Here is a 23,298-nt window from a genome sequence, read left to right on the forward strand (position 1 = left end):
TGTAGCTAAAACAGAGAGCTCAACACACAGGGTGAAAAGAGGAGCTGCTGCAGTGTGCAGTATGCAGTAATTTTTGAAAATTAAAACATGTAAAACTATTCTGATATTACCTCTAAATACAATTATGAACCTGAAAATGAGCATAATAGGAGCACTTTAAGTGATTTTATTTACTTAAGTGCTCTATGTTGGACTGTGCGTCTCTTTCTCGGTCTGTCGCTCCTGCTGTTCTGTAGATACGTTTATATGACTGTAACATGACTGTAACATCACCACTGCAACATCATAATCACAACGTCACATCACCACCACCTGTGTCCATCCGTCCGTCTGTCCGTCCGTCCGTCCGTCCTGCCAGGGCAGAGGGAGGACAGATGGACGTACACGGCCCTCTCTCCTGTATCATCATTCACAGTTCATTAAAGCTTCTTAACTGTTTACCTCTTTAGAAAAAAGTACTCTGACATAAATCTATTACATGAAAATAAAACACTCATATTTTGCTCTATATAACTGTGTGTGTGTGTATTACATGGAGGGGAGTATTTACATGACTGTGCATGTGTGTGGGTGTTAAGATATTTACATGTGAAAAGGCGACTGAAGGGCTTGTGTGTGTTCTGAAGCTTTCCCATGAACACGGAGTTTGATGGAGTCTGTGTTGTTCCCTGTAATACTGTCTATAGTGTCTCCCGTCTCTATAGTAGAAGCTGCTCAAGACAGTCAGTTTGAAGTGTATCATTGTGTCGGAGCGGTTGAGTTCATTGTAAGATCCATCATGAAGATCAGTGATTAGACTCGGAAAAGACCAGTCGGGTTTGACTCAGCGGTGAGTCGCGCCGGGATCTGGTTTCAGCAACTCGTGATGAGTTTTTTTTTTGTGTTTGTTCAGCAGATGACTGGGACTCCGTCGGTGTTGAAGATCATGCCGGTGGTGGGTTCGTAGGTGCCGGCCAGGTAGTAGAGGTCCTCGCTGTCGGCGTAGCGACGCGTGTGGGTCATCTGCTCGTACTCCTCCACGCTCACCACCAGACACTTGTGACTGACCGTCTGCACATCGTTCTCGTCGCTGTGAGACGACTGGTAGAGGGCGCGCTGCGACACAAGACAGAGGGGGTTTTATCCTAAATCTAGTGTATATTAGGGCTGAAAAAAATATAATCAAGATTATTTAACCCCATTACTCATTGTCTTTTGGAATGATGTTGCATGTATTGAAAAAAAACGTGAAACAATGAAACAAATCAGCAGCGAAAACACCTTGAACTGTGGAATTTCCCTTCATACTTTTACCCATTTTAACTTTTTTTTTACTCTCTCCATTCAGAACACAAAACAATATTGGAGTTTAGGTGCTACACATAATGTGCAAAATAATTTTTGTGATCATTTGGGGCCAAAATTGCAATTGTGATTAATATTTCGATTAAGTGCCCAGCCCTACTGTGTACGCTGTGGATGAATCGCTTCTTTTCTACCCACCTAGACAATTAACTGAATTCACCTGTTCCCTGTGAAGGCCAAAAAAAGAGAGTAAAAGAAATATAAAGTTTTTTTTCCTTTAAAACCTCTTACCAGTTGGTGAAAAAAACAACATTTGTTTCTTGTGACTAATTTAGACAACACACTCATTTCGTTGTCTCAGTACCTATACTCTCCCTGAATCTAACACACTGCATATAAGGCCGGTGCTTAATGTGTTTCGCTACCGTTGATTTCAATTGAGCCAACATTAGCTAGCCACACAGTCCTCATGAATATTAGGAATGTGGTGAGAAAAAATATTGCCTGGGGAAAATAGAAGAAAATAGATAAAAAAAAATAATAAAGAACTAAGGAGTTACAACTGCTTTTTTACCAACTTATTGGAGGAAAAGTGTAAAGCTTTCTAGGTTTTTCTATTTTTATTATTTAACTAGTACTTGTTGAAGAAGTCCCGCACACTGTCCATTACGCATGCAAATACTTTATTTAAGCCATGTTTGAGGAAGGTCTGTATGACCAAACACAATTCACAGTTCTGAAATAAAGTATTGGCATGCGTACTGGACAGTGGGCGGGACTTCTTCAACCAGTATGACTGGTAACCTTCACCTTTACCGATGCACCTGCCCCAAAAAAGAAGTGTTTAAAAGCGCTTTTTGGAATATTATTTAACTAATAGCATTGTTTATTGATAATTCAATTATGTGTTTTTTTTTACTTTTATTGTCCGAGCATCCCTTTAGTCTGTTTTATGTTTATGATACATTCTATAGGGGATTTGAAGCCTGAAAAACACAAGCTAAATGCTTTATTTCTTTCTCACCTCCATGAAGTCTTTCCTCTGGATAGAAGAGTGCAGAGCTGCCGGCAAAGACTGACCACACATCTGGTCCCAGTTCTGGAGAGGACAGGAGTCTTAGTAAAAACAAACTTCAAACTGATCATACACAATGATGTATTCAGACCGACGTGCGTTTCTTTTACCTAACAGCTATGAATGGATAAGGCTAAAAAAGTCATGATGAACCTTTCACGGCTTTTTAATGATACATTAGCATGATGTATTACAATGAGGAAATAAGAGAGAAAAATGAAGGCGGAAGCTTCTATTATGAGATTAAACTAAATAATTCTCCTTTCATGAATTACATTTCCTGAAATGAAATAGGTGTCAAAACATTCTCAGCCGTTAATAAGACCTTCTGTTATTCAGACTAAATTTTTCATAAGACAAAATGATCTTTAACTGAGTGAGAAATCACAATTCTCAGATAGTGATTTATCAAGTTTGTGGCTTAACAATTACACAAAATTTTTAAGGAGCGGCAGTCCTGCTGGAGGGGGCAGATTCACTTTAACAAGTAAAAGTCAGTAAAACGTTTTTGTTTTTTTCCCTCCAAACGTCAGGCTCCTACCTTCTTGTCAGTAAGTTTCTTGCCGGGGTTTGTCTCCTCTGGGTGATAGAACCAGTTGACCCTGACCACCATGTTGCTGCCCCACGACTCCCACATGCTCTGGATGCGGCCGATGAAGGGCAAGTTGGGCCGACCGGCGGACAGGAACACAGCGCAGTCACCGATGCGGATCATCTCTCGGCCACGCACAATAGCCTTATAGAAGAGCTTCTTGGCCTTTCCCTTCATACCACGTCTCTGGGGTGGGGTGGGGTAGAGGAGGACAGACTGGTCACAGAGTGAAAGTAGGAACATTTGGACGAACACAATAGGTGTTTTTCAAAATGTCACCATGAGTGATTTTATTTTTCTCCTCACCTGAGTGGGTTTTCCAAACCACTTCCAGAGCTGTCTGGCTGGAAGGAAAGCAGAGATTTTGGGCCTGTTCTCCACACTGGGAAGCCTCTGACGTTTAGCCAGCTCTTTGGTCGTGGGGAGGTGGACCCCCTCTCTCCGCTTCGGTCTGCCCACCTTCCCCTCTCCTCCGCTGGGCTTTGGTTTCGGAGGACGGCCCCTTTGCCCAGAGCCCTTCCCCGTGGCTGGTTTAGCGGGAGTAGACGGAGTCGGAGAGGTTGAAGGAGAGGAAGATGGTGAGAGAGGAGACAGCTCTTCTTCTTCTTCTTCTTCCACTTTTACCTCCACCTCATTCTTCCTCTCTTCCTCATCTCCTTCTTCTTCTTCATCATCTTTTTCTTCTTCTTTGGGTTTGTCCTGTACAGGAGGTGGGGTGACAGGGCCTTGTGGAGAAGTAGGGGTCCTCTCTTCATCTGAGCTGCAAGAAGAGTCATCGGTGGACGAAGAGGACGACGAAGAGGACGAGGATGAAGAAGACGAGGAGGAACCAGAGCACGATGAAGAGGAGGATGAGCAACTTGAGGTGCATTTCTTCTTTTTCTTGATCTTCCCTTTCTCCCGTTCCTCCTCTGAGTCTGAGCTGCTGCTACTCTGAGATTCCTCTTTTATCTTCCTCTCCTCTCTTTTCTCCACCTCCTTCCTTTCCTCTCTTTTACCTTTTTCCTCTCTTGTGACCATCTCCTGTCCTCTAGCAGCACTGCCGCGACCTTCTGCCTTCTCCTTAGCCAGCGTCGGTGCTTTGTAGGCGGAGTCTTTCTCGGGCAGGCAGGACTCTCTATCCACAGCTCTCAGCGGTTTAGCCTTTAGCAGTTTCTGATTGGCTGTGGCTGTGGTGATGGGGGTGTGATCTCCTCTGATGCCCCGACCCTCTAGCAACATCAGAGCCTTGGTCTTCTTGGTCTTGGGGGAGGTGACACCTTCATGGTCGAGCTTCACGAGGGGCTCCGCAGACAAGGGCTTGCGTCTCACCACCGAGCCCACGTCACTTTGCCCCGGACTGGGCTTGGGCCTAGAGACGGGGCTGGGTCTGGAGGAAAGCTGGTCAGACTGCATCTTCAGTTTGGGTCTAGGGGCAGATGATGACGACAGTGAAGATGAGGAAGGTCTGGAAGTCAGCGACGAGCCGGGTTTGCCCATTGACAGCCTGGAGATGGGGATGAGTCCAGCACTGTGGCTGGGTCTGTGATGATCCGAGGAGGGTTTGGTTTTGGATGAGGAGGCAGAGGTTGGCCTAGGCGTGGACGAAGCACTTGGCTTGGGTGCGGCAGATGATGTTGCCATATTGGGTCTGGACATTGGTCTGTTGGTGGTGGGACTGACACTGCTGCTAATCTCTCGGTCTCTGCGCTGGCTGTTGTACGAGCTGAGGTTGGGCTCACTGTATAGATCCACAGTCAGGACTTTTCCATAGGTGGAGGGGTAGAGGGAGGGAGGGAGAGCGCGGGCGGGTTTAGTAGCGGGAGGCTGGCCTGAACTGGCCTTCCTGGAGACCGGGTTGGGAAGGGTAGGGCTACTTGCAGGAGACGTGGTGGAGCTCTTGCGGCCTGTTTTGGCCATGGTTCCCATTGCTGGCCGGGAAGCAGGCCGGGGCTTCTCCTGAGCGGCCTTCTGGACAGAGGAGGTCCTGTCTTGGGAAGGCTTGGCTGGAGCCGGCGGTCTCTCTACGGGCTGGGTGGAGGAGGATGGAAGATCAGGTTTCTCTCGGCCATCTGGGTTCATAGAGGTCTCTGAAAAATAAGAAAGGAAAACCAACAAAAAGGTTCAAGAAGTTTGTTTTTACAACTGTAAATGAGAGACGCTGACGCGTTCATTGTGCGGCTTCACGCTTTTTGTGCTCTGCAGCCTCACATGCTGAGAACAGTGTACAAATGGGCAAAAGAAACAATTCTAAAATGAAAACACTGTTTCAGAACTGCTTACCCAGTAGAAACAAGGCCAGCATCAGCAAACACATGCAACATGCCATTTATTACAGCTAGAGTAATAGACTGAGGATAACCACAAAGCTGCAAATTTATTAAAAGAGATATCAGAGACAGCCATGGTCAAACATGAGATGTTTGATGAAAGATCTCTCTGTGCGTTGAACTATTTTTGTTGGGTCTGTTGTTTTAAAAAGATTAATCAAAAGACAATGATGACAAAAGCCTTTTCTGATGTTACCTCTTTAATGGTCTAATGACAAGGAGAGAAACAATCTGCATTTAACTAATATCTATTATTATTCCCAATAATCAACATAAATGCAGTTCATTTCCAACTGTCTCAAATGGATAATTAAGTTACTGATGAGCACAAATAACATTTTATGATGTTATGCCAACACATTTGGCTCCGGTACGTGAGGAGATGTCCTGTACTCGTCCCCTGGAATTACTCAAAGAAGAAAAAAGGCAGCATTCAACTCAATGACAAATGGGATGGCAGTACTTAATGCACAGTGCCCTAGTTATATCTTTTTTTTTTTACCTCCTATGGGGCACGTAACCTTTTCTTTTTGAGAAATTCCAATCATTTCTACCAGCACTTTCACTGATACATTAGAGTTAAGTAGAATTAGACTCAGAGGATATTATCTTTTAGTAGGATAAGCAAGGGGGGTTGGTAATAACAATCATTAGGTGGAATAATGAAGATACTAAAAATCAAGCTTACAGCCCCAAAGAACCAACAAAAAACAAAGACTTTTATTATTTAATCCATCCATCGGTTCCTGAGGAAGCAGTTAAATGATCTCACCTGGTTTGGGTTTGGGTTTGCGACCAGGTTTTCCTTTGATCTTGGGAGCGGTCTCCTCTGGCTTTGTTCCCGCGTCTTTGCTGCATTTGCGGACTCGCCTCCTGGAGCAGCTGGCCACGAGCAGCGCAGGGGACGGCTCCGCGCCTAGACAGAAGCAGAGAGCCAGCAGGTTTTAGGGCCTATCGGAAATATGTGTGTGACCTACATGCTCCTCGTGCTTTCATCACGTCTGCGGGGAATCATAGCTGTTCAGGTTTCTTAACAAGAAAAAACTAAAACATCCGAATAGAGGAATGCTGTTCTCTGTCTCCTGCAAACCTCTCATTGAGCCAAGATTATCAGCTATTTTTAAGAACATTGTGTTTTGTTTAAGATGTGTGCACTCTGCAGTGTTCACTCCCTCCTAAAACAAGAAGGGAAGCACCCTGCCTTCAAAAAGGAAAATATTTACACCAGCTTCTGATGTGCAGATATCACCAAAAGTGCCCACAGGGATAAATACTGTAATGTTACAAGGTGCTTTGAGCACCATGCTCAATTAATATTTAAATTTTTTGGAAGCTAAGTATTTCATGTTGTCTCTTCCCACTATTTAATGTGGAGGCAAAAAACATAAAATAACTACTTTATACATGGATATATATTTAATTTAAAAGAGTATACCGGATATACCGGACTAGCTCTAAGTTAGCAGCACTCTACTGGGAAAATACTTGCTAAAACCATCAACATACATGCACCACGCAGACAGGCGTGATCCTAGGCCCACACACACATGCAGGTACGCTATTTATGACTCTGTGTGTGTGTGTGTGTGTGTGTGTGTGTGTGTGTGTGTGTGTGTGTGTGTGTGTGTGTGTGTGTGTGTTCTCACAGTGGATCTTGTAGTCTGGTGGCAGCAGTCGAATGTGGGAGAGGGGGATGCGGCCTGTGTCGCCATCGTCAAACTCCACGGTAATAAGATCATCCTTCTCGTCAATATCTGAACTTCCTGTTTAGGGGAGGAAAACGTAAGCAGAGAACATTTCATTTTGACGCTTTTCAGAGATTAAAAACCTGCGCACGCGTTTTGATTTGTATAACTCTGTGACACCCAGTCCCTCAAGCAGTATTGCTTCTTAGTGTTTAATTGCGGTAAATCCCACTGAAAGATAAGTGTTCAATAAGAACAGAACGCAGACTCCATTACCCTCCGGCTCTTCAAAGTAATAAACTCTGCTGCATTATACTCTGTAAAGATGTTTTATATTTGTTTGTTTGCTGCCAGCTACAATTAAATCGTCCATGTAAGTGTATTATCAATCCTATTATGTAAGTGGTGGGTGTATGTTTGCGTGCTGGTGCTGTACCGTTGACAACAGTGCCAGGGTACAGGCAGCGGTACTGCTGGCTCCAGTAGGCAGCGATGCGGGTGCCCTCTGGGAGGTAGCGCACGGACGGAGGCTTCACATCGATGATCTGCACACAGAGTTAAATTATTTCACAGGGCAGACTTTGCCCATGCATGTAACGCTTTCACTTTTTTAACCCCGCTTAAGCGTCTCACATCTCATGTATCACCAGGAACAGAGAGATGTGGAGCTTTGGGTTTTACAATAAATGCAGAAGATCCATATGGGCGAGTTCACTCACAGCCTCCTGCAGCAGTTGTTCTAAGCAGTAGATGTGTGGTCGGTTCCCTCTCTCCCCCTCCACCACCACGCTGTATCTGCACAGAGGAAACGAGGAAACCAAAGGGTTAGGGTCAGTGAGGAAGGGCCAGAGCTTTTAACGACACTGTCTCACAGTTTCAAGAGTCACATCCGCTGGGTGACGGGACAAGATGGCGTTCTGAAGGATTCACACAGACCTGAAGATTTTGCCTACACAAATCTACAGCTAGCCAGGCTCTCTGCAAAGTTTACATGTGTCTACCAGCACATCTAAAGCTCACTAATTAACACAATATATCTCTTTAATTCAAACAGCACAGAAACCTAAATGTAAAAACAATTGAGTTAGGCTATCTGTATGCCCCTGCTTTCAGTCTTTATGCTAAGCTAAGCTTTCCGCCAGCAGGCTTTAGCTTTCTAAAATAATTATATCACCAGTTCAAATCCTCTCTGTGTTGTGCATACAAAAAAATCAATGTGGCTTTGCTACAGGTCACTGTGGTGTGCACCTGGAGGTGTTGCCTAATAATATTTTCTTCTATATCTTTGGGTCTCTTGGGATTCTCCACACATCTTCCAGCAATGTGCAGCTGAATCAAGGACAGCAAACTTCAGCTATCAAAATCGGACCACACAGATTGATTTGCCGCAGAATTTTCCACTTTTAAATACAAATAAATCCCTGTTCTCCAGTCTTTTTTGGTCTCTAAAGATGAAATGTGTACTCACATGTCAGGGGAGTGTACAGTGTTCACATGTCCTGCGTACAACAGTTGGTCGTCCATCGGGATCAAAACTCTGAGTCCGTCCACTAGAGAATCCTTCTCCAACACACACTGCACTGGAGCTGAACACAACAACACATGCAATGCATGTTAATTCCTGTGCAAGCCACATCTTGAAACAGTACTGGATGGTGTCTATGTGTACTGACCAGGTGTGGAGGACCGCTCCGATACGCTGTTGCTGAGTGTCGGGATGAGTTCGTCTTCGCTGAAGCTGCTGTCCTGGTTGGGCTCAAAGTCTTCATCTGCCGCCATGCTCTCCATCAGCCGGCTCACCGCTCCCCTGGAAGGCTGCGAAAAACACAAACACAAGGGCGTTTTAATGTCCCAGCACTAATTATCCATTCCGTCAATAAGTGAAATCTGAGTTCTAGACATATTTTTGTGTGTGGAATGCACCTGACTTTTGGTTTTTTTTGCAAGGTGCCCCTACTACTTAAGATTAATTTGTGGCAGCACACTAAACTCCCAGGCTGACACACTGTAAATTAACTCTTCAGAGAGAAACAGTAACATATTACAACACTTATGCTGTTGAGTACACAATCTTTTTTTCTGCTGTTCCTCCACCACCACAAGGAGCTGTGCACACATTTCAGCTGCCTTTAGTGTTTCCAAAACAAATTGAGTTTGTGGCTGGTGGCAGATGGAGAGCAATGCAACACTTTGGCAGAAATCACAGGTTACATGGGCCTCACTTTTTCTTCTCACTAACAAAAACAAAAGGGTGTTAATTACAACAAAAGCTATGAATTAACACCATGAGATTTATTGTTGCTGTGTACGCAATGTGTTCATCCAACACAGCGAGCTATGAAGTGAAGTGGCAGTGTGCACATTGAGGTCTAAGAACTTCAACATTTTTGGTTTTGTTCTTGCCGGGATAACCAAGTTCACATCCATAATGACTTTGCAGCTGAGCCTTCCCACTGACCTCTCTGGCCTTGGTCTTGGCTTTTTGTTGGCTCTTGCGAACCGGGCTGAGGCTCAGGGGTGGAGGGGCGTCTGTGATTGGACTGCACAGAGTGGACGGGCTCACGGGCAGAGGAGAGTCCTTCAGCTTCTTTTTCTGGTTTTCGAAATGCACAACAATCAGTTAAAACCATGCATATAAATAATAACACGGAGGATGTACTGGACAGATTTACATCTTTACACACACAGGGTGGGAGGCTGAAAGGCTGCCTGCAGTTGTCCTTTCATGTCAGCAATACAGCACTGACAGCAGGGGAGTACTGCAGTGACTGAATTACTGGGAAACCCTGCTGGCACGCTGACACACACACACACACACACACACACACAGAGAGGTGTCAAGGGAGACAAAAGGATGCGAGGGAACCAGAGTTTGAGGGAGGAGGAGAGTAGCGAAACAGTAACAGAGAAGAAAAGGAAGAGGAGCAAAGAGAGGCGGGGAAAAAAGGCCTCTTTGCTTTACAGGCTTGTCTCAGTTGGTGAATAACAACCCGATGAATTATTGACGTACTTTCACCACATCTTTCCCCTCTCTGCTAGGCGGAGAGGCTTTGGGTCTGGAGGCTGGCTTCGGGGTAAGAGGTGGGGCTGAGCTGGAGCAGGAGCTCTGACTGGTGGAAGCGGATGCTGACACGGGCATCGGACTGGCTGTGGCGGTGGCGTCGTGGAGGAAGATCCTCTCGCTGCGGCGTCGGGTCCAGCCCTCGTCCTCGCTGAAGCCTCCAAACCCGGAGGCGGAGTCGAAGCTAAATGGTCGCGGCGACCGGGGCGTGGGCCGGGGCTTAGGCAGAGGCTTGCGTTTGACTGGCAGAGAGTCATCTCGCTTTGAGGGGCTGGGCTGGTCGATGCGGCGGGTTGCCGGGGGCAATAGGGGGAGCTCTGGGGCAGAACGTTTGCCATGCAGCAGAGAGGGGAACTTCCTCAGACGTATGTCCGAGCCAGAGTCTGACCACTCACACTCTGAAGACCCTGGAGGGGAGAAGAGAAGGTTATATGGTGTAAAAACTCTTCCTCTCTCTCTTACTCTCTCTTCCACACACACACACACACACAGAGTAATAAACTCAGGTGTTAGATCTGAAATCAATTACCCTGTGAATAGGTCTATTGATCAATTTGAAACTAATAAATAATTCAAGACTAAATCACAACATGCACCCTCATGTGACAATTAGAAATGAATGAGTATTTAACCATGAATCAATAATCCTGCACAAACGCTCAGGCGCTGAACCAAAGCAACAACAACAAAAATCACAATTATGGACTGGAAAGAAATCTGTGAAATTAGTAAAAGCAGGAGGGTTTGTGCAGAGAACAGGCTTCTCTGCAGGCTACTTCAATATAGGATTAAAGGTGAGCCATGATTTTCTCTACTTTTCTTTTTGTTGCTGCTTTCTCAACAAAAAGGTAATCCTTTTTTTTTCTTCTTTTTTTTTTACCCAGAGTGCTTTGCCTGCTGCGGTGTTCATCATGGATAAGGCTCAATGGGGTGGAGCTGACAGGGAGCGCGCTTGCTGCAAACCGGGCCAGCAGACCCAATCCACTCTCCTCACAGCCATCATTATTGTCCAAATCGGACTCATCCTCGTTCTCGTAGTCGTCCTCGGAGGTTTCTGTTTTAGAGAAAATATGATCAGCTCAGAGATGAAAGTAACTGAGCACGAGTCTGGGCCAAAGGTCAAATCACTTCCTACTTCTCACTTCCACTTCCTACTGATTCAGACTGCACCACTGACAAGATGACAAAAGACAAATGATAAAGATACAGCTGTTTAAGACAATACACTAAATACAGACTTAATCAAGCCCTGTGTAGGACACAGCAGCCAGGACATATTACTATATTACATTAACAGACACACAAACCATAACATGTAGACTTAACAGTTCAGAGAAAAAACAGACTGTCAAAACCACCAAGCAGCCAAATTCACACTGTAATGCTGTGTAAGCAAGATACAGAAGGAGAAATTGGGATTTACCACAAACATGCAAGTCTCTCTCTCACACACTCTCTCTCACACACACACAGTGGGCTGTGTGTTGCAGGTAGTTAGCAGTTAGGTCCATAGCAACAGATGAGCAGGAGTAGTGTCTCCTCTGGGGTTAGAGTGTTAACATTGTGAGTGGATGCACAGTACACTAGCTTATCTTTATATATTAAAGCGTACAATAGCATACAATTCCCCAAATTAACTATAATTACTGTTTACAAAAAGGTTATTAGAAAGTAAAACCAGGCTGAGTTTTTCAGCCCTCTCTGGTTGAAAGTAGGGATGCACCGATATGATACGGATATCTGATATCGGGCCGATACTGACTCAAACAGCTAGATCAGGTATGGTGACAACGCGGCCAATCTATTCAACTCAGTTCTATGTTTATCTCATACATTATGCACTGGAATTTTAATTCCCGTTTAAGTTTTGACCAATTTGTTGCTGCGTTTAAAAGATTTACACTTGAATGGTTGTTCTAGTTATTCCTGGCGCACAATTTATTGTTTAAATAATATATAAAAATTCAGCTAATTTAAATATGTGAATTTATTTCTTACATTTTGTTTCACAAAATTGAGAAAGCAGTGTTTCAGTCAAATCTGATGCTTACACATGAAAGAATGATCCCAGTCACGTCCACACAGTGAGGCATAGCACGGTGAAGCTTATTAATTAAACACGGTATCAGACGGGTACTCTGCGTCAGCCGAATTCCACGTATGGGTGTGGGGATTAGAAAGTCTAATAGGTGCATCCCTGGTTGAATGTTTTAAGTCTGTTACACCTGTAAGAAGCTAAACCAAGTGTTACATTACTCTTTAACCAAAAATACTAATGCTTCATTTGATTTATTAGGCTACTTTTAAATTAGACAAAAATGATTAATTTTGTTGTAGGTCAAGACAAACCAAAATTTCAAGAACTAATTTGACGTTGTCGTCAGGACTTGTTTTAGGAGCCAAAGTTGGAGTATACGTTGTACTGTGAATCCACTATGTGTTAACTGAAGCAGGCAGACGACACAACAGGCAGCACTGCGGACAGCCCTGTGAGGCCCCTCGGTATAATGTCTTCTATCAAGTTTGAGTAACCGTGGTTACATCCTCTTTCCCAATAGGTCTTCCTATAAACTCTTACGAGCCATCGGGAGACACAAAGTTGGGTAAGTAGAGGTAACCCTGGCTCTCATTCAAGAGCTTTAATTTGTGCGAAAAAAAAAAAAAAAAAGAAGTAAAAGTTAATGTTCTGTGTAATGTAGTTAAATTTCAGCATGGTCCATGTTAGCGGTCAATGAAGAATAGAGGGAGGGGCGCATCCTACTTACAGAGCAGGTGACAGGGGTGTGGCCTCAGGCAGGGCGGGGCAGTGCGGCGGTGAGAGCGCAGCCTAGCCGTAGCGTAGCCTGGCCTTAGCACAGTCAAGCTTAAGCAAAGCTTTAGCCACTAGCCGTAGCGAGGTAGCATAGGCTCAAGGCTGCGCTAGTCCTTAACCAAGCTTCTGTAATGTTGCAGCAGCACAAGCACATGGAACAGGCTGAGAGACACTTAAAGCATCATGGGTAGGACAGGTAGGGGAGAGGGGCAGAGGTGAGAGGACAGAGCAAGGTGGACTGAGAGAGCAACGTAAAAGGGAAAAGGGTTATTTGAAGGTTTAGTAGACACAGGAGGGGCTCTATTGTCCAAATATCCCCAGTGATATGATAGGTGCCGTCAAGAAGTTTAGAATGAGTAGTGATGCATTTATTTCTCCCACATCATCAAATATTAGACCACATCATCAATAAACATTTAGTCTGATGTAAATTGAACTAACAAATTCCCAATACTAGAAGAAAAAAGATCCATCTACTACTATTATTTTATGACATTTACACTGACCGGGATATAAATGTCTTATCTGTCCTATCTGATTCAGCTCTGTGTGCTCTGAACTAATCTTCTACATATGTTTTAAGTTTCCCCAAACGTAAACCTCAAGCTGAACACTGTGTTTCCAACCTTTGCCATGAGGAACTGAAGGGATATTTGACGAAAAGAGCAGACTAAAGGGTGTGTGAGGTGCAGCTGGACAGACTGACGGAGACGGACAGACAGATGAAGCAGACACAAGGACCACAGCGCTTCGCTTTCTGTGCCAATCAAATCAACACCTTTAATAAAGCTTATAGGTACCAAAACTGCAATACAACTTTATGAAAGAATCTCACACTTCACACAATTTTTCAAATGTACAAATGCTACAAAAACGGTTTGCAATCCAGGCAATAAAAAAACACCATAGAAATAAGTAAACTCTTTTTTTTTCTTCTTTTTTTAAAAAAAGGCAACTTTATAGAAAAGCCAGCAGCAGGAGAGGTAGGTATCGTCAAGCTAAAGCACTCTACGTAAACAGCTGCCTTAGCGAAACGCAAACAAAGACACAAGCTGCGGCGAGGCTCAGAGACACGTTTCTGTCTGACTCTGCTCTGTAACATTTGGTCAGTAACCTTGGTCGAAGGAGTCGTCGGACGAGCTGAGGCCCGCTTCCTCCAGCAGCAGGGATAAGTGCTTGTGTTTCTTCTTCCGACACTTCTCGCTGGACAGCGGGGATGTCGGCGAGGATGCGGACCGCCTCTTCGGGGTCAGGTCGCCGTGGGAACGCGTGCCTGAGAGAGAGGGCCAGCCCCCTCGAGCGGAATTGTGCTCCTCTGAATCTGAGTCTGGTGCAGAGAAAGTGCGGTCAATGATTCATGAAATAAACATGAAACGGTCTCTGCTTGACCTCAACATCATCAGGACTCCGCAAGGATTCTTCAAACCAAACCTGAATCTATATTTTTAATCATTTACTCGACTCAACATAACCTCGACCTAATGTTCCACTACTCCTGGGTGTGTAACAGGAGAATAATCCATTACCATTGATGCAAAGTCAAAATATCGATACATATCATCTTTAAGATGTGCCTTTATTCTGGAAATCACACTTTTTTTATGTAAATGGCTGGAAGAGCTCAATAATAAAAATGATCAATTTCAGTTCCTTTTTGCTGAGCTGATGTAAATGTTACGGATTGTGTTAAATGGACATGATATTGCCTCAAATTGATCGCAGGGCGCGAGTTGAATCAAAACAACTTGATTTGTATCGTGGCAGACGTTGTGAAATCAGCAAATATTGAATCGTTGTCGAAAGAATCGAAAAAAATGATACTGTGTCGTGATGGAACTTGTGATTTACAACCCTAACCACTACCATGAAGTAGTTGTACAACGCCACCGTGTCCATGCAGCATGCTGGCTTCAAGAGGATGAGGGACATGCAGGGGTGGGATTGGAAGAAGTCTTTTAGTCTACTACTCAACCTCAGGTTAGATGAGGAATATTCTTCATACAACAAGATAAAAGCAGTAAGTATAAGGTAAAATATTTGTATCACTCGTTAGATTTTGTAAAGATAGATGGATAGATATATATGACTGGACTCAGTCATATAAAGCAGTTATGTTGGTGGTCTACTCACTGTTGGAGCCGCTGCTGAGCTCTGATCTCATGGTGGAGAACAAAGCAGTCTTCTTCTGACCTTTCACTTTAGGGAGGGTCTCCAAAGACGAAGCCTTGGCGGGCATCTTGTGTTTCCCCGTTTTGGCCGACGGGTGGATGCCGCGCTCCTTCATCCGACTTTCCGCAGACTTGCCCTTCGCCTTGTCTGATTTGGAGGCGGAGGTAAGCTTGCGCGATGCGCCGAGTGAGCCGAGCTGCGTGAGCGAAAGCGCTCTGTCGAGGTCTGACGCCAGCTGCTCCTGCTCACACACATGGCCCCGCTTCGTCTTCAACACCTGACAACACCACCAAAAAAACACTTTGTTAATCAATCAAAACACCAGCGTTAAATTTGCAGCCAAAAGAAAACATGCACCTCTTACCTCCAGAGCATGACTGGTGGACGGCTCCTGGTCATTCCAGCTCTTCTTCTTCTTTTTCTTCTTTTTCACCTTTCCTCCTCCACTTCCTGCCTCCGTCTCCTCGTCTTCTCTGGACACCCGAAACCTCTTCCTCTGTCCCTCCCCAGCTTCAGAGTCCTCAGAGTATTGCACTGTCCTACCCACCCTGAGGCATTGAGATATTGGCAATGTTTTATACCAAAAACTGAAAAAGCAAACCAAAAACCAAAAAAAAACGACATGCAAAATTGTTTGTTTTTTTTTAAAAAGAAGAAAATAAGATGAATTAAGGTGGAGATCTCACTCACTTTCCAGGCCTGCTGTCCAGTTTGGGAGGTGTAGCTAAGTGTTTCCTCTTCCTGGGTCGTCCTCTGCCCCGTCTGGTCAGACTCCGCCTCTCGTCCTCCTGCTGCTGCCGCTCACTGACATATGCATTAAAGAGTTATAGGCATGTGTTTGTCTGGGGTGGAGACGTGGTAATAATAACAGCAGGAGTGGGATTAATTCAACTTGTGGTTCCTTGCAGTGAAGTGTGTGAGCTCCCCACCACAGCTGTAACAATTCAAAATGTTGCTGTACAATTGTCTAAGAAATAACTGCGATTAACAATAACATTTTCTTTCAGTCAAATTAAAAAAACTTTTATGATTTATCTATTTATCCCTTTTTCAAACATCTTTTGGTTATATCACTGTCATGAGACCCAGATAATGTAAAAACACAAGTACACAGACTACATGTTAAACAACGCCTCAATATTATCATTAAAAAAAACGTTTTCTAAGTGTATTTCCCCCTCCCCCTGTTATTTTTGTTGCTATGGACGTGTTGAAAATTTTAAAATATATATATAGTTCGCCAAATTATCACTTATAAAATTACAATTTGGCATATCTAAACAAAGTCAACAACTACCAATCATACGCCTTAAGACCTTAGCTAATGTTAGCAATTAAATGCAGTTAGAAAAATTGACTATCAGACAATTCTATAATCATTGTCACAGGCCTACTCACCGCTTGTCTCTGCGTCTCTGCAGCTTGCTCAAATCTCTCTGCTTCTCCTTATATGTCTTCTGCAGCTCGGCCAGGCGGACACGGTACTCCACTTCCACTGCGTCCAACACGTCCAGGGACATTTTACTGTACAGCTGCAGAGAAGAGAGAAAAAGGTGTCAAAATATAACAGACCAAAACTTTTTCATCTCTGGGTGGCCATGACATGTGTCTCACCGGCTCTTCCTTCCTCTGCCTCCAGCTATACTTCTTGGTGGGGTCCAGCGTTCTGGGCAGATCGATGTGGGACTGTTTCTCGATGGCCTCCAACAAAATCTGCCTGCTTGCTTCCAGAAGACAGTCCAGACCCTCTAATGTCAGATCTGATTGGGGTACAGACGGTATTAAAACATTAGAGAAATGTAAAAACCTCTTGTATAACAGAGGTGATGAGAGAATTATTTTTTAATTACAACTTATCTTCTACCCTCGCCTCTCTCATCCTCCCACCCCCTCATATCTACTCACCTTGCTCCAGGCTGATGTGCTCCATCTCTCGCTGGGCCATTTGGCTAAGCAGGGCCATCCCCTCCAGTGCCACCATCTCCAGAGCCTCGGCGCTGCTGCAGTCTGCACCCATGGGAGGGTTTTCTGTATGCAGTGTAAGCGTTGGGGCGGGTGGGGTGCTGGGGCGAGCCTGGGCCATCTCACTGGCTGCCAGCAGAGCGAACATCCCTGCCATGGGATCCTCAGGGCCGATGACCAGCGGGGGTGGCGAGTTGGAGGTGGGAGGAGAATAAGCGGGAGTTTCAGTGACACTTTCTTTCTGACTGGGATTGTGCGAGTTGATCGGAGTGTCTGGCTGTTCTTGTTCACGCACTGCGCTGGTGATTTGTTCTAGTGACGCACACATCTGAGCCGACTCCTGGCAGTCTGAATCTGCAACGATGCACGCTGGATACCATTCTGGAGCCTTTATGACCTCGGGTTTAGGTTCAGTCTCTGTGAGTGGACGAGGCAGGGCATATGCTGCCTGGCAGGAGTAAGATGACAACTCCATTTTAACTTCCTTGTCTTCCTCCCTGACTTCGTCCCGTCTTTCCCCCTGTAGCGGCAGAGGGCTGGGGACAAGCAGAGGTAGCGGTTGAGGCTGGGGCTTCGGGACTTCCCCGTCTTCCTCTCTGTCCTGGCTGGCAAGCACAGGGCTGCAGCTCCCGCGAAGGGGACCCAGAGATTCTGGCATCATGTCAAGTGCAGGCTGCTCCAGACCTGGTTCCTGCTTGAGAAAAGATCCCGTCTTTGACGGCTCTAGTTTCTGTGGCTTGATGTTGGCTTCCAGCAGCCTTGAATGGAGGTGTGCTGAGGGCGAAGGGGCAGCAGAGGCAGGAGAGCGGGAGCGGTGGGGTGGGACTACTTCTGTGTTTGCCCCTGTGGGTGCTGGGATGTGATAAGGGGGGAACGGTGAGCCAAATGGGGCAGTGATGGACTGGTAAGGGTAACCAGGAGGGAGATCTGTCATAATCGTAAGAGAAACACAGAAATATAGTTTACGGTCAGTGAGGAATAAAGAAACAAGTACATTTTCACATTTAAGACGCTGATCACAGATAATTTTTACTTCATTTGAAAAAAGGACTCAAACCGATTAATCAATAATCAAAATACCCTCAAATTAAATTAATAGTTGACAACTAATCCATTCATCTTTGCAGTTCTTAACACCTGGCATAGTAGAGGTTGTCTTAAGCCCAACAAACTAATAAAACATTCAAGTGTACAGGATAATATGTTCACTACAACAACAACAACAACTCATAAAGAACACAACCACTCACCAGAGTAGACCCCTTGAAAGGTTGCAGAGGTCGGCTTCTGTACTTCTCTCTGCCCCCTCCCGCCCACCTCCCCCTCCTCGGCCGCCTCTAGTTTAGGCCGGCGTGGTGAAGATGGGGGCGGGGAGGCGGAGAAGGGGGAAGGCGAGTGAGGCAGGGGTGTCGGTGGGTGAGACAACACTCTCTGCCCACCTTCCTCTGACTTGAGGGTGGTCACCGGGGAGGGGAGCGGAGGCAGAGGGGTGAGGGAGGAAGTACACGGGGTCGGCGTGCGAGAGGGAGGGGGAGGTTTGCGGGGGTGCAGGATGGGTGAGGGAGACGGAGAAGATATTGAGGAGGGGCGGGGTTTGGGGTGGGCGTTTCGCTTGTCTGCTTTGTCTTGCATCTCGGGCCGGTGTTCGCTGGCTTTTAAACGCTCCTGAAACACAGTAGAGCAGGCAGCTTTGTATGTGTGTGTGTGGTGGTGGTGGTGGTGGCTGCGCATTGGCCATGACACATGCCTTTGGGGTGGGGAGATCTGGGTTCAATTCCCCCTTTGATACATCAACCAATGTGTCCTTGAACAAGACACCTAACCATTAGATTATATTATAAATATCAGTGCGAGGTTACCCTATTTAGACTTCCTACACCGTGTTCTCCTGCAGCTGCAGGATGCGCTGTTTAAGTGTCCGTTTATTAAATGTGTTATACAACTTTACTATAACATAAAATGTGTGAAGGGTGAACATTATCGCTGGGAAATTACGACAGTGTTTTTTTCCCCCCAAATGAAAAATATATTCAATTTTTAAAGATTAAAGTCTTCAGTAGGGAGCAGTGGGTTTGGGGCTGAGTGCTACAGACAGGGTAGGGAGGTCAGAGTAGGAAACTGAATATCTGCCTCATCCTTGGCAACAGTTTTGCTGGGACTCCTCACACAGTCGATGGATGTGAGTTCATGTGTGTATGCAATATGATTTGTCTCACTTCTAACTCTCCGTTCCTCTACAGAGCCAGGATCTGTCTGTTTATTGAGGATGTGATGTTTGTAGAGACATTAATATTATGCACAAAACAAGTCTCCTATAGCTGCAGCAATGTCTGTTTTAGATTCGTATATCTAGGTGGATATATACACCATACATATACATACATATCTTTGAATTATGTGTAGGTATTAATACGTGTACATTTCACAACCCAAAGTCAACTTACGACTAGCTGTGCGTTCCTCTGCAGCTCCAGGACCTGCGCTGTGTGCTGCTGGATCATGAGCAGCTCCTGTTGCCGGAGCATCTGCTGCTGGGAGAGGAGCTGGAGCTGGGCTGCATGCTGCAGCGAGCTGCTGGTACCGTAGACCCCGGGCCACACCGGGGCTCCCCGCTCCAGTACATCCCCTCCTGCAAAGCCAGGTTCAAATATTACTTTTAGCTAACTACATGAACCATTTATCTAATTCCTTTTAGGTCATTATTTCAGTCTTTTCTTCTTGCTTAATAACTAGTTTTTCCACAGATTTCTAATCACAAGATTATTGTTACAGCTGACTCAATATGCGGCTGTATGTTTAATCAAATTAATATTTTTTAAACTAGTTTATCTAATCTTTCCGACTGTGGAAGTACAGCCTGGGTACAAGTACCCCTGGTTGGGAATAACTGCTTTGTTTTAATGCTTTATATTATAGTTTTTTTCTCTTTGTAAAGGAGTACAAAGCAACAACAACTGGCACAGTCCACAATAACATATGGAGGCTGTCAATGTTGCTGGATATTGTCTCATTTGTTTACAGTAATTACCATCACCAACATCTGTTTCAAAATGAACAGTGTAATCATTTGTTTTTGCTAAAACGCATTCATTTTATAAGCAATAAAATCAGCAAACCAACATCACGTAGCCATACTTTATATTTCATATGCACACGCACGCACGTGTACACTTTCATACCGTAGTGTGGCAGGTGTTCGGTGGGGATGACGATAAGCTGTCCAGACTGTGGGTCTCTGGCAAACTGGTATGGATGGGGAATGGAGCCTGGCAGAGAGGGCGGGTAGCCTGGGGGGAGGGTCTGGTGGAGTGAGGAAGGGCCGAGGCCTGATTGAGAAGGGCAGGGAAGAAAAAGTTTGAAAAAAGTTAGAGACGGAGAGGAAAAAAACATTTTCCCAGCTTAGCTAAAACCAACATTAACTCAGCGTCATTCTTCACCCAGTATTTACACCCATGTTGAAGCCATAGAGTTATCAGTGATCACACACAATTTAGCTGCTTTTGAGTTAGTTTTTTTCTTTTTCGCCCTCTGTCTAGACAGAGCTGGCCTTTGGGGAGTTCTGCATGTGCGGATTTTCAGATGTTGTGTGTATAGTTATGCGTAAGTACTGTATGTGTGTGTGTGTCTTGATGTTGTTAATTCTGGACAGCGTGCGTTGGAGGAGCAGGAATGTCCTGGAAAAAAATCAGGAATGTCTGTGGAACTTGACCCCTGGAGGCTGCTGACCAAGCCACTGGACACACAGACAGCAATTCCTCTTTATGCTACACCAATCACAAAAGGCTACAGTGCATGCCCCACGGTCTGGTGTTAACCGATTTAGACTCTTTAGTCTTTAGCAGCCGGTTGGATAACTCTGCTGACAGAGAATACGACATAGATGCTGACCGAAAAGGACACGAGAGGCTGGTACTACTGTACTAGGCCTGTTAATGCTTTGAGTGGCTTGCCGCAGTACTTGTCCACATCTGTCAATCTACCAGAGTGGACATATGAAGTGGCAGCTCACAGGAAGAGATGGGAGGTCATTCATCTCCGACAAAGAGATTTGTCCGTCATGCATGTGGATGCATGTTATGCCGAATAAATAGACCAAAGAAAACAAGATAACTATCACATACAAAAACTACAAAGAAAAATCTTCACAACTGAGAAGTCAGAACTTGGCATTAAGCTAAGGAATTCCTGAAGTTTAAACATGAACTGTTCTTCAAAATCAGTGAAGTACATCTAATTATTTTTCTCCTGGTATAAGCCATCAAATTATTTAAAAAAATAAAATAAAATAAATATGTAAATATATGCCTGACTTCAGGCATTATACAAAGTTTTACATGGAATGTTAAGCGCAATTTTGGGAACATCCAAACTTGTGTGCTGGCAGGTGTAAGCAAGTGTCACCAGTATCATGTAGATCCACGTACTGTATGGGGAGCTGGAGAGCCAGACCGGGGGGGCTCCAGGTTGGGGCATCCAGGGGTGAGAGGTCAGAGTTGAGGGGTCGGGAGGCCATCGTCCCGCCCCTCCTGTCACCATAAGGTTGGGGGTCATGAGGCTGGGTGTCAAGCTGCTAGACAGCGGGGTTGGGTGCATCTGCGTATACTCTGCCAGTTCCTTGGACTCTCTGGAATGAAACAAGACGGTTTTATTTAAGGCGCTGTGTTTGAAAGTACATTTAATGAACAATAAGTTATGCATTTGAAAAATCTGTGCAAGTTTTTTCACAAACTCGGCTGTATCTCAATTTTTAAGGTCAGGAAGGATAGTATTACTGCGTCAGCCCCACCCCCCTTACCTGAGCACTTTCTCCTGCTCGCGCTCCAGCCGGCCCCCCAGCAGTCGGTCATCATGGTGACGGCCGCGCTCCTCCCCTCGCTCCTCATCTATGATGGGTTCAGGCACACATAACGATGTTTAGTAGCTGCATCACGGAGGCTCCTTGAGTGTAAATGGTTAGTTTCCTTTGTTTTCAACCTGGACCCTATTTTCCCATGCATTGTTGTCCAAGTAACTAAGGTGAACAAAGGAACTGCAGAAGTGCATCGTCAGTTTCTGCCCAGTAAATACGCTGTTTCTGCCACCGACAGGCACTGGCTGTAATTATAGGTGTCGGACAACATTATGGAAAGGATCCCTAAAAAAGGTAAAATCCTGTTTGTTTAACCAGAAACGGCCCGAAATCGCCAATCTCACCAGACTCCAATTAAAGAGTACTTTTAGTGTGTACTCAGCATCGGCATTATTTCACACGTCACAGGGTGAATTAACTTCAACCGAACCCGAGTGGTGGTCGGAGGAACAGTGGAAAGACAAACCAAGATGACTTTTGACAGTTTGATAGCCATATTAATTCTGTAGACTTAGAATGAAGTGTGTTTCATGTTTATTTAAATGGAGCCTGGTGAGTTTGGCGATAAGGATTTTGGGGGTGTTTCAAGGTAAAACAAAAAGGAACTTGTTGTTGGGGGTCGACCTCTGTAGTGATCCTTTCCATAATGTTGTCAGACACTTAAAAACAATAATCTGCACACGTCAGTGACCAAACAGCACTTTTAGAGGACGTACATTGAAGGGTCGATTGTCGACTAAAAACAAGAGAAAATAGTGTTGAGGTTCAAAAATACCAAAGTTACCCTTTTAAGAAACTGAGTATATATTAAAGAAAAGAATATAGGCTGTGAAAGAAGATTGAAAGAAGATGGGGGGGAGGAAGACAAGGTGACACTGGCTATGTAATGGTGACACGACACAACATGTCAAAATCGAGATAAGCTAAAAATACACGTAAGGCCACAGCCTACACACACACACACACACACACACACACACACACACACACACACACACACACACACACACACACACACACACACACACACACACACACACACACACACACACACACACACACACACACACACACACACACACACAATTAGTCTAGTGCCACAGGAGACGTGTGAACATACCACTTCTGCCTCGTTATACACACAAAGCCTTAAACCCATCACGCTTACTATAGGGGCCAACAGCATGAGACAGAGATGGAGAGCAAAAAAATAATAAAAAGGGGAAGCGGCAGGACTACACCAAGCAGTCCAGAATAAACATGAGACTCTCCTTCTTGCACTCTTTCCCGTTAACCCTCTTCCATCTTATCGCCGCTGACTGAAGGTCCCCGAGCAGCAGAAAGATTTATACAAGTGTATAAATCTGCTCTGAAAATGTGTGTAAGTGTAGCCCATAAAGGGACAAGGGACTTTAACAATCCCTGACATGCTCTGCGGGTAAGGTTTCAAGACTGTTACCAAGGTTACAGTGAGCCTGTCCTGCATGTTATCCCCTCTGC

General features: G+C 45.0%; 1 protein-coding gene and 1 long non-coding RNA gene across 6 annotated transcripts in view; one reads left to right on the plus strand and one right to left on the minus strand.

Moving 5' to 3' along the window:
- LOC116703110 (uncharacterized) overlaps nt 1–440 on the plus strand; it is a 1,036-nt gene extending 596 nt beyond the window's left edge. The window contains exon 2 of the long non-coding RNA XR_004335342.1: nt 162–440. This is a non-coding gene — a long non-coding RNA (uncharacterized LOC116703110). The remainder of the gene's footprint in view (nt 1–161) is intronic.
- Nucleotides 154–23,298, minus strand: part of tnrc18 (trinucleotide repeat containing 18) — a 47,637-nt gene continuing 24,492 nt past the window's right edge. Inside the window, exons 6-30 of one of the 5 annotated variants that reach the window (XM_032537704.1) lie at nt 21,745–21,832; nt 21,374–21,573; nt 20,129–20,275; nt 19,394–19,578; nt 18,200–18,614; nt 16,893–17,876; nt 16,602–16,747; nt 16,386–16,519; nt 15,678–15,791; nt 15,352–15,535; nt 14,949–15,264; nt 13,933–14,145; nt 10,887–11,060; nt 9,956–10,413; nt 9,404–9,541; nt 8,619–8,760; nt 8,414–8,531; nt 7,665–7,740; nt 7,382–7,490; nt 6,907–7,023; nt 6,033–6,176; nt 3,258–5,020; nt 2,901–3,137; nt 2,309–2,383; nt 154–1,095 (exon numbers count right to left, since the gene is read on the minus strand). In XM_032537704.1, the coding sequence (XP_032393595.1) occupies nt 889–1,095; nt 2,309–2,383; nt 2,901–3,137; nt 3,258–5,020; nt 6,033–6,176; nt 6,907–7,023; nt 7,382–7,490; nt 7,665–7,740; nt 8,414–8,531; nt 8,619–8,760; nt 9,404–9,541; nt 9,956–10,413; nt 10,887–11,060; nt 13,933–14,145; nt 14,949–15,264; nt 15,352–15,535; nt 15,678–15,791; nt 16,386–16,519; nt 16,602–16,747; nt 16,893–17,876; nt 18,200–18,614; nt 19,394–19,578; nt 20,129–20,275; nt 21,374–21,573; nt 21,745–21,832 (6,884 nt within the window). In that variant the 3' untranslated portion in view covers nt 154–888. The remainder of the gene's footprint in view (nt 1,096–2,308; nt 2,384–2,900; nt 3,138–3,257; nt 5,021–6,032; nt 6,177–6,906; nt 7,024–7,381; nt 7,491–7,664; nt 7,741–8,413; nt 8,532–8,618; nt 8,761–9,403; nt 9,542–9,955; nt 10,414–10,886; nt 11,061–13,932; nt 14,146–14,948; nt 15,265–15,351; nt 15,536–15,677; nt 15,792–16,385; nt 16,520–16,601; nt 16,748–16,892; nt 17,877–18,199; nt 18,615–19,393; nt 19,579–20,128; nt 20,276–21,373; nt 21,574–21,744; nt 21,833–23,298) is intronic. The other 4 variants (XM_032537707.1, XM_032537706.1, XM_032537705.1 and 1 more) reach the window with 4 other exon arrangements.

Source organism: Etheostoma spectabile, chromosome 15 (assembly GCF_008692095.1).
Source record: "Etheostoma spectabile isolate EspeVRDwgs_2016 chromosome 15, UIUC_Espe_1.0, whole genome shotgun sequence".
Classification (NCBI taxonomy): domain Eukaryota; kingdom Metazoa; phylum Chordata; class Actinopteri; order Perciformes; family Percidae; genus Etheostoma; species Etheostoma spectabile.